At 43.4% G+C, this 11,472-nt stretch overlaps 1 protein-coding gene across 1 annotated transcript in view; it reads right to left on the reverse strand.

The window, feature by feature from the left end:
• The window catches only part of MBD2 (methyl-CpG binding domain protein 2), a 43,634-nt gene extending 32,197 nt beyond the window's left edge, over nt 1–11,437 (reverse strand). The window contains exon 1 of the mRNA XM_075489113.1: nt 11,303–11,437. Within this exon, the coding sequence (XP_075345228.1) occupies nt 11,303–11,415 (113 nt within the window). The 5' untranslated portion in view covers nt 11,416–11,437. The remainder of the gene's footprint in view (nt 1–11,302) is intronic.
• Nucleotides 11,438–11,472: the final 35 nt, after the last annotated feature.

Below are 11,472 nucleotides of genomic sequence, written 5' to 3' on the forward strand. Positions count from 1 at the left end.
GAGTGGGAGAAAAAGACTTAAAACAGATCACAATCTGAAGCTAACCTCCTCAAGGATGGGTGTGGGAGGGAAAAAAAAAACCCCACCACACATACGTACACACACACCCCACCACAAAACTCTTTTCTACTTCTCGTAAACCAAGAATTGAAGCTATGCTGTAAGCCAAACTAAACACAACCCCAGTTTTATTTTAGATAGTGGAGATTAACACCCTGGCTTGTTAACAGTAGGAAAAATTCTGCACTGAGGGTCAGAGACAGAGCAAGTCTTTTGTGGGGCAAGTAAGTTTGCTGTTAAAATAATCTGACCCATTGCCTTTCATTTCTATTCAGGCACCTATAAGAAAAGTTCAGGATAAAATATTGTCAAGAATTGCGGGCTGCCTAGCGAAATGTCCCTGTTTCCTAACAGACTGGAAGGGCTGAATTTACTGAATAAAGCCTGCTGTTATGAACTGCTTTCCCAGCTTTCCTAATGAACATAAAACACTGAATGAAAAGGAGAAAGCAATGACTATAAGCAAATCCTGAAGCTGGTGTTAATATTCTCTGCTCCAGACACTTTTTTTAAAATTAAAATCTGTATACACTCGGTCATTTTAGCCCATAGCTAAGAAACTACTAAAAGGATTTAGAAATTTGACATCCTACATCTTCTTCTATTATATCCTAATTTTGGTACCAGAGGTGAAACATGCTATCTTTCACTTTTCTCATATTCTCTTGTTCTGTAAGAAGCTAACACTGTGTCATCAAGACAGCACTCTTTCTAGTAGCTTTCCTCTTCAGGTTCCTTGGAGAGAAATGCTTCACGTACACCTCGAAGGAATCCAAAATTCCAGCAGATAGCACTTAGCAGCCTAGCTTCACTAGAAATTCTTCCTGTAGAACTCTGAAAACAGATTTCACAAATAAAAGTAAACCTTATAATTGCATCCGACATTCTTAAATTCTATTATTTACACATCCAACATTTTGGGGGTCTTGTTTGTTTGTTTGTTTTGTTCAGTAATCCAAAAGCAAATCCAAGAATATGATCCAATATTCCGTATTAGCATCTGCATGGATCATCGGTAGGGCTGGTATTAAAGGCTATTTCAATCCACAGCACAAAATCTACCATTTAAGTTAACGGTGAAATTCTTAGCAGGGACAGACTGCAATCCATTAGCAAAATATCTAGTTTCACCTTAATTTCAGTGTTAAGAAGGACTGCATTTTTGTGCTGAGATTAAAAAAATAATCCAAGACAAAAAAGAAGCAACTGAAAATACACATTTGTTTACTAAAAAGTGTTTGACATTCTGTCCCGTAGCTTTTGCTTCCATGTTTTCCCACACTGGTGCGAAGGAGGATAGACTTGCTCCATCTGTCCTTGACCTGACATGACACAAGCAAACAAAAAAAGGCAGGCAGAGAGGAATCTGTCCGCCTTAGCTTCGGTTGCCACTTCAGTCAAGTACTTATTCTGGACTTTTTTACATTTCCCTTACTCCACCATTCATTCTCATCGTCCTATCCCTTTTCCAGATGTCACTGCCTCCAGTCAGCACTCAGTGACCACAGCACCTCCCTGCCTCCGCAGAAGTATGTCACTCCTTTGCATCCCACTACATCCATATTGTTGTCAATGTGTCTTTGCCTTCCAAGTGGTGAATCAACCATCTGCCCTCTCTAACAAAAAGCAGAAATTCTTTTTCTTAGTCCTTAAGGGCATAGTCTTCTATTCCTTATTATTTTCATCCTAAATCTTCAAAGTCATCTAATTTCTTCTGATTATTTTCTGATCCTCACTTGTTCTGATGATGTCCCAGGTATGAAACTTGCTCAGGATGCATAGCACACAGACATTAATAACAGACTGGTGCCAAGAATATCATCCATGCAACTCCATTAGTAGCTTACGACAACGAAGAAGCCCTTGCTTTATCATAACCTATTACTGTCTCCTCTTCACCCCATACCTTAACCATTTTACAAAACCTGTAGCATTTTCCATCCTCCAGCTTCAATGAAATCTAACGACACACAGTTGAAAGTGTGTCACTGAAGTCCAACAGATGGAGTAGCATTTCTTCCGCTTACTTCAGAACATTATTTTGGCACAGACTTTAAAATCTAGTGAATTCTACTATGAAACTACATTTCATTTGATTCCGTTTTCCCTACCCTTAATCGTCCCTCATTGCAGAGTTTCAACAAGTTCATATGATGTCAAAGTACTGGAGAAAGTATACGCTCTGTAAGCCTTCTGGTTCAACCTCAGTAGCTGGCAAACAACATACCCACTGGCCTTCCATTCATTTTCAAGGCTGCAATTTTTTCTAATGCTATCCAGACTCATCATTTCATATGTCAGGCCTTCCCCCTGTTCTAAGAGGGAAATGAATACACCAGCTGGAAGGATTTGAATAAATGCAAAACTTTATTTCCACCCCACCCATATTAGTTTTCACATATATTCATTTTTTCACTACTGGCCCTGTAGTTGTTTCCATTTTCTACTCTGAAAGTGTAGGCTGTCAAACCACTAAAGTAATGCCTTAATTTCTGAATCATTCCCAGATTATCTTCAATCTCTAGCCTGCTCCTGCTGCAAAGCTTTCTCTTACCTGCAGAGAAAGCTCCATAAGGTAAAAGTCAAATAAAAGGCCTATTTGCAGGGGCTTTATTTGAACATCTATTAAATAATTAGTATGCACTAATGGAAAAGAGTGAGGTTATAGAACCTATTTAAACCAGTATGTCTACCTAAAAGCCTGCTACTTACACATCTTGGTCGAAACCAAGAAACAGCATGTTCTTCTTTTTTTTTTTTCCTAAAGGTGTTAAAACTAAGTTTAAGTTCAAACTTAGTTTTGAGTAGGAAAGAAAGGCAGAAGGAGAGGTATTAAGCTTTCTTCTCGCCGAGAAGACACTCTGGATGATACTCTGGAGAGATCTTAGAAGTCAAACTGAAAGGGACGTTGAAGAAAGCTCAGACTTCGAAGTCCCACTTGCTGCAGAAGATTTTGCAAATGCATTGCTCTGAGTTCACATACTCTAAAATTTCAACTGCTATGAAAGTTAGAAGCATGGACCACTACATTATTTAAAGGAAACGTTACACAGATATGGGAGAAACCAGTAAAATTTGCCCTCATCCACGTGTTCTGCATGTTCATTTATTTTACACTGACTTCTTTCATGCACCAAGAAGCAAGTGAAAGCTTGCTTTCAGGGTGCTGTGACATAGCGGAGCCTCTGGTCTGACTAAATTGCAGCATGACCCAACATTGAGACAATTTAGAACTGCAAGATCAATGTGGGATTACACAGGAATATCTCCACATAGAATTTCAATAATAGATTGTTGTAAGACTGTTATTTTTATAAGCATTAACGAAAAAAGTTACAAATATTTAGTCTTACCTAAAGACAATTAACTTGCTATAGCTTTTTAAAAATTTGTTAACTTCAATTAGCAGTTTCTGGTGTTTTTTTCCAAATAGAAATATTATATTTAGTGTGCCTGAGAGACTTAGTTCTACCGTAGTTGATATGCGTATCAGTACTTAAACTTTATCCTGTCAAATTGCACACTGTACAACGTTTTTCAATGTAACCAATTAACAAAAAACAGCACACCTCAAAAGAGGGCAATATCTAAAAACTATTCTTTCAATGACATTATCAAGGCTCAAATCACTTTATACAAGACTAAATTAAGACGACAACCCTCCACCTCCAGCTATACACTTGTGCAAATTCACATACTACACAAATTGAAGTTCTTAGGGGGCTGAAGGTGATTATGTTATATAATGAGCTTGCGAGACACTTTATTAAAAAAGACACTTTTCAGATGCTTCCTGTGAAGCAGCAGAGCAAGCTAATTAACGTCCAAGGAAGTTACCTTGAATTTTATCGTACAGCAAAACCTACTTGATACTAGCCTATCTGGCCTCCTCCTCAGTTCAAAATGCACAGCAAGTTTGCAGGCAAGATATTAGCATGGCTTCTTAAAACAATAATCTTGTTGGCAGACATTTCTGGGTTTGGTTGCCTTCAAAAAAATTTTGGCAAACTTCCTTTTTTTTTTTTTTTTTTAATTTTGAGTTTTTGCTTCCTGGCCCTCCCCATCAAACAGATTTTTGAGGAAAATTTCAACCACAGCAAGCTAGATGCTCCAGCAGCAGATGATAACCGGGAAAACATGCTGTCTTCTCCAAGTTTAAAATGTCTGGCTTTTCAAAGCAGCTCTAGCTTCACAGTTTTGCAACACAGGCTAAAATGATAAGAAACTGAAGAAAGAGAAGGTGTGATCTCATGGCTATTAAAACTGCAGTTTATTCCCCTAATTTAGTATTTACACCCTCTACTACAACACTGCAGGGTCAGTCTAAACAAATCAGTTGCAGAGTTCCTGTTTTTTCAGGACCCCATCTGGCAGGCTGTAGTCTGACCTAGAGCCACACACCAATGAAGAGGAAGAAAAATGCTAAACGCTTTTGAAAAGGCAATTCAGATTAAAGACATCTTAATTTGGCTACCTACCAGAGGTAGAGCAAGGCAAAGTATTTCTACCAATCTCTCCCCTCCATGGGTTGGGAAGAAAGCCCGAGAAAGTAAGAAGATTGAAAATATATCCGAGCATTTCACAATGTAATAATAGTAAACAAGACCACAGAAATACCACAATAAAATGAGTTGTTTGATCTTATGTTCAAGGGAACCTAATATTGGACAGCCTCCTAGGTAGCTGACCTCTAAGGGAACATGACAGATTTGTTCACCGTGATATCAAAACTACTCTGCAATTGTTGGGAGATATCTTCCCTCAAAGATTTGTTTGCAAATACTCAAACACACACTCTAAGACGTTCAAAGATTCAGTAAAGAAGTCACTACACGAATGGCATAACCTAATACATTTTCATGCCTTCAAAGGAGTTCAGCATTGGTATCTAATTTCACTTGCAACAAAAATGTATTTTCTACACAATAGTATGTATCATTTATACCACCACACTAAATCACCAACAGCAACTGGCACCAATAAACTGTAAAAGGTTAATTTCTAGATTGTTATTTAATCTCCTATTTATGGAAATATTTTGGATGCATTTATCAGAATCTGTTTCTGTTTCCTAAACAACCTGATGAGCTCCTTTGCTGGGACAGAGGACTGATTCATTGTGCCCTCGTAAAATGAAGTCAGAGTTACCACTACGACTTTGCCATCATCATTATTATCATCCAGTACAGGGATGAATTCACCCTGTAAAGAAAATAAACTTAGTTTACATACTAAGACCCCATTAGGCAGCATGGTTCAACCAGCATTGCCGACGCTGCCCCAAACTTAAGTAGGGGAGATTGTTACCATGCATTTTCAGAGATCAGTGCAAGTAATTGAGCCATGGAAATACAAAATAACACCCGTTCCACTTAAACTTCTTTTTTACATCCTCCTTCCAACAGGCAAAAGAAAAGGCAGCCAAAATATTCAAACTAAAACCTAAAGATGATCAGAGAAAGCCTACACAAGAAAACTTGGACTAACTTGTTTGTTATTATCATTGGCCTTGTGCTGGTTTTCATTTAAGTTTCGAAAAGCAGTGCAGTTATGAGCAGTGAAGGAGAAAAGATGCAGACTTTCCGAAGAGATGAGAAGAACAAGGTGGCAACTGAAAATTCTCCTCAATGAACGCCAGCCCCTGAAGCGGGTGCACTGCAGAAAAAAAGATATAATAGGAGCAGCACTAAGAAATTAAAAAGCAGCTAATGGCAGCAATTTTTTTCTTGCACAGGTGAAATACATTCTCAAAATTTAGACCTCACTATTAGGGCTTGTTCTACGCTCTAATTACCTTTGGAAACAAAAACCCAATAAGCCTATGTATAACATAAGCACAATTGAGCATCAGTGAGGAAGTCACGACTTGTTCACTTCTAAAGATAAAGGTAAAGGTCTCCCTAAAAAAAAAGGGGGGGGGGGGCGGCAAAAAAAAAAAGGAACACAGAATTAAACTCATTCTACTGTCACTGGAAACTCTCCGGCATTTATCTTACTGTCAAACCACAAAACAAACTTCAAAGGGATGTCTGTTTGCCCCGTGGGTGCACCTATACTGGAAAAGCTTTTGTAGTTAAACTTAACAGCCTATTAGAATCCACTGAAAACGGTGTCAACTACTTGGCTTTTTTAATCTCGACTAGCAAAAAGTAGAGTAGTTTTTGCTTGCTTTTTTCCCACGAAGAACAAATGCATCAAAACAGAGTATTAACTTGCTGCTGCTGCTGCTCTGAAAGAAGTAATTTCATGCCAGAGTTTAAGAAACATTTTTCAACAGGTAAGCACTTTAGGGGGTCAGAGACACTAATGGGATTTTACTGACAAAAAGAAGGGGTCAAGAAAGCAGAAGCTGATATACCCATGTTCAAAGTTCCCACTTCACTCAGACTTTTGCAGGACTTTGGAAGCATGACTGAGTCTTTTGACAGGACAGCAGCACCCCCTACCTCATAGTACACTGAATAAATAACACTTAAAAAAAAAAATGCTGCCAATTCACTACAGTATTAGGCCTTACATAAATAGGGTACTACTAGGAGAGGCACTTAAAAAACGCTCTTTGCGTAAAGTTTCTCAGATAACTTTGACTACAATAAGATAACAACAGTTACGACAAATTGGAAATATGGTTTGTACAAGCACAGCAGCTTGATTTAAAAGAAAAATCAGATGTATAGCCTTAAATGTAATATCCTGTCTGTAGACAAAGTGAAAGAATACTCTCAGATTATCACTCTGCAGATATAGGGAAGACATTATAAAGGACTTTGTAGCAAAGACAGACAAGCCATTCCAAAAGAGGACTTCTTCTTCTTGAGGATGAACAAAAATTACTTTCCAGATCACCTTTGCTGCAAGTTGAGCGTTCACTTTATAGTATGGACAAGACGGTCATTAAGAGAATTCCTACCTTCTTGAAACTAGAAAAGCTCACGTATACTCCTGGCAGTTGCTACGTATCTCAAACTGATTCAAAAGGACACTGTTTTGTCTCAACACCATCGTAATCTTCTTCTCAACTTTAATCTGTGTCATTGTCACTGTGAATATTCCTTGCTCTTAAGACAGAACATCTGTATTCACTAGAATACACGCTCGAGCTACAGGCACCGCACACCAGACCTATTGCACGTACAACCTTCCAGGAAGTTACCTGACGTGGGGATTAAAGTCTAAACCAAGTATTTATTCTGAGAACGCTGTGCTGGTTTGCATTTGTCCTACATTCAGTATCATGATTTTTAATGCACTATTCCCTAGATCAAATAAGTTTATATTACTAAATATAGTAATCCTCTCCTCCCTCAAACTCGGCTCCAGAAGAATTAGATTTTTCTCCATCACCATTCACAAGGATTCTGCAAGCCAAGCCAGGCCTCTGGTGTCACCTGTGCAAGCCTACTGTCCTCAAATCAAGACACACGTGGAATTCTCTTTCTTCTGACTGTATAAAATTAAGCAACTGGAAGTTGAAGTGAATTATTCTGAAGACGTACAAACTTCCAATGCAACGCACAATTTTTGTCATTGTCCTACAGTTGCCAAAAAGCGTGGTATTGCTCTTTAAGTGGTCATGCCAAATCCTGACGATGCAGGCTTTTAGGGAATATTAGTCTGTGTAAGGCACACAAACTAAAACCCACTTTGTACCCAACTACATATTTTAACAACGTAGCGTTTATTAACATTCTTCCCTCCCCCCCCCCCCCCCCCCCCCAACAAAGCTAGAGTGACATAACTCTTTTGAATGTATTTGGCCTGTTCTACTTTCTGGATCAAAACAGATTTTCATTTGTTTTAAATATAGCAGTGCTGAAATCTGCCTCATAGCTATAACAGAATGAAAAGGGAAAAAAAAAAAAAAAAGATAAATTTCCTATGCCAGTCCTGCCTGCAGCCATAAAAACATTTTTTATTTGTTTCACTTTGGTTGTGCAGAAGCAGTCCTGTTACTGAACAGAAGTTATTTCTCTAGACATAAACGACTACTTATTTTTCCAAACCTGTAATCTGTAGCGAAATCAACAAACTCGAAGCTATGAGTTGCCTGGTAAGTTTTTAGTTTCAATTTTGCGGTTGTTTGGCAGAAGATCTGCATCACTGCTAACCATGCTGGAAGGTGTCCTAAAATTTGAAACATTTATTCCTACCACTTTCCCACATTAAAAAGACAGAATTCTGGAGTCAGTGATGAGCAGATTACAGTCTTGCATCTTCACCAAAAATTGTGTTAAAGAGTTTCTTAACAGGGGTTTTAGGCAACGGCAAAATGTGAAGGATGAAGGCTCAGATCATTACGCAGAAGAGGCTAACCTCAAAAGCTGTGGTCTGATCTAGTCTAGTATTTGTGAAGTATTTCCACCACTTTTTAATAGCTTTTTTATGATAATCTCACGAAGGTCAGAAGCCTCATGGATATATGTGAAGAAGGGCAAAAAACCATCCTACCAGAAACTACTGGGAGTGTTTTACTCTACCTGAGCAACTGGTTCACATCTTCTTAAAGCGTGACATGTTAAAATACCATAAAGCAGTCCTGAAACAAGCAAGTTTCAAAATGCAAATAAGGTAGATTGCAACATGTATTAATCTTGCAAGAGTTGTTCTTAATTACTATTATTACTTAGACCATCACAGTAAACGAAGCTTTGTTCAATCCCTTTTTGGTTTTTTTCTAGCCTTAAGAAATCGTAAAAGCATAAACCTCAGGATTTTAGTCAGCTAACTAAGGTGCCTTAATGAACTTAATGAGGTTACATATCATTCTTTGCAAAGCAAAAACTAAAACCTGGAAATCCTAGAACTTACTGCATTTTTCCCAGGTTTTCATAGTTTAATTAAGGATCCGTAATACATAAAACACTGACACCCCTATATTCTGGTGGGACAAACATGTGGCTAAAGTCAAGTGTTTTTAAACCAGGTCATTCTGAGCAAAGAGCTGAAGTTACTTGGGCTTTCTACATTAAATATATTCCAACATAGTCAGCAGTCTGGCTTGAGAAAAGTCTGGCATTTAATTCTGGAAAGAATAATGCTACGCAGAAAGTTCAGTTTAGCAATCTGCAGAAAACCAGGACCCATCCAGAAAACAGGATTCAGATTGTAGACTCAAGTGCAATCGTTCAGACAGGCTTCACGAGGCAGCACGGCAGAAAGGAAAGGCAGATGCAAAGAGATAGACAGTGATGCCAGATGCTACCCAATCACCTGCCGCAATATTAGCATACGGTTGGGAGCGCAAGTCAGACAAAGGCGGTAAGACAAAAAACAGAACTTGTCTAAAAAAGTTTTCAATCGGATTCATTCAAAAAGCTCACGAAAAATCAACATTCCTCCTCCACATCCGGTGATCCTTTTGTCAGACGTTTAATTTTCTTTAGCAGCAACACGTGATGGGTCAAATGATGCCATATTCAACACTGACAGAAACCGACTTTTCCATTAGCTGGTATCTGAGAGGGAGCGAGCACGACTTCTCCCTCCTCCAGCCGGGGAGCAGAAAGACTGAGTCCATTCATTGCAACAAAAGGAGACTGCTAGGCCTGCTCGGAAACAGCAGTGTTAGGAAGAGGTTTCAGGTGTGGTTCATCAGATGCATATAGAGCTATAAATAGAGGTGCTGTGGGTAGGAGGTTAGCTGTTGCAGAAGACAGCTTCCTCTGCTGTGCAGCAGGCCGGACTTACAGAAGCATGGCCTAAGAGCAAGGCTTCAGCATTTATTTGATTTCTGCCTTGAGAAAAGAACTATCTTTTCAGTTTCTGAAAGCAAGCGGGAGGGTGAAACAAAATTAGGTTGCTGTTGCTTCTCTTGGTTTTACTATAACCTGTGCAGTAATAACGAGAACATTTAGCAGTGGCAAGACTTCTCCAATTTTTGCATGCTTGTAACTTTACTAAAATTCCAACTGTTGTTACTAATGGTAAGCTTCCTAATTAATTCAGCGTGGTGTGTGTGTGCCCCCCGCCAATGACCTAACTATTTTGGTAGGACGACTTGGGTACAGATTATGGCAACTCTGACTTAGTTGAAATGCAGGGGGGTGTTCTCTTTAGGCCGATCCTGCTCTACTGAAAAGCTAGGCTCGGGAGAGTTGTCACGGGCCAGCGTGCAGCAGCACTAGCACTCCTCTCCCAAAGGAAAAGCGGGCCGAGGGGCTCCTTACAAGCCCTGCTAGCTCCCCGGCTGCCCAGCTGTCAGCCCTGCAGCCAGCCAGCCCTGCGCTGGCAGTCGCCTGGTGGTGGCAGGGAACCATGGAGCATCGCTACAGACAGCCGGCGGCTCCTCCCGAGCGAGGGGCACGGCTGGCTGCCCGGGGCTCCTGCACACGCGGCAGGAGGAGCTCCGACGGGGGGGGGGCCTGGCCTCCAGCCCGCCCTGCGGGCGCCTCTCCCCGAGGGCCCCCACGCCGCCGGCGGGAGCCGCTGTCCTGCGCCCACGGCCCCCGCAGGCGGCGGCCAACCGATCCCCACCGCCGCCGCCCCCGGGGCTGGGCTGCCTCGGGGCGCTGCCCGAGGAGGGACGCCCGTCCGCCCCCTCTCCTCCCGGCACCGGCGCTCTCCTCAGCGCGGCCGTGAGGGCCGCTCCCCCCAGCGGCCCCTGTCAGGCGGGCGGCGGCGGGAGGGGACCGGCCCCGACCAGCCAGCGGCCCCTGACAGGAGGCGGCGGGAGGGGACCGGCCTCACCCCCTTGACAGGGGAGCCATGGCGGGAGGGCACCGGCCTCACCCCCTTGACAGGGGAGCCATGGCGGGAGGGCACCGGCCTCCCCCCCCCGACAGGCGGGCCATGGCGGGAGGGCACCGGCCCTCTGAAAGGCGGGCGGCGGCGTGCGGAGACCGGCCCCATCCTCCCAGCGGCCCCTGACAGGCGGGCGGCGGGAGCGGACCGAGCCCCTCAGCCGCCCCCTGCCAGGCGAGCCGCGGCGGGAGGGGAGCGGCGGCTCCCTGACAGGCGAGCGACAGGAGGGGACCGGCCCTCTGACAGGCGGGCCGGCGGGAGGGGAGCGGGACCCCCCGCGGCCCCTGACAGGCGGGCGGCAGGAGGGGACCGGGACCGGCCCCGACCCTCCCCGCCGCCCCTGACAGGGGGGAGCTCGGGAGCAGGTGGCAGCGCCGGGGTGCGGGGCCGGGGGGGGGGGGGGGTGGCGCGGAGGAGCGCGGGCGCCGGTCCCTGCCCGGGCCGGCCCCGTCCCGCCGGGGGAGCGGACTGTCACGGGCCGGGCGGCCCCGCCGGCACGTACCTGAAGTAGTAGACATCGCTCTTGCCGGCGCTGAGGCCCGACTTGCGGATCACCTCTTCCTTCTTCCAGCCCGGGGGCAGCGCGGGGCAGTCCATCCTGCCCTGCTTCTCCATGCACCGGGCGCAGGGCCCGCGGCGGCGGCGGCGGAGCGAGGAGCAGGGAAGGGGCTC

Source organism: Mycteria americana (genome assembly GCF_035582795.1).
Source record: "Mycteria americana isolate JAX WOST 10 ecotype Jacksonville Zoo and Gardens chromosome Z unlocalized genomic scaffold, USCA_MyAme_1.0 Scaffold_30, whole genome shotgun sequence".
NCBI lineage: Eukaryota > Metazoa > Chordata > Aves > Ciconiiformes > Ciconiidae > Mycteria > Mycteria americana.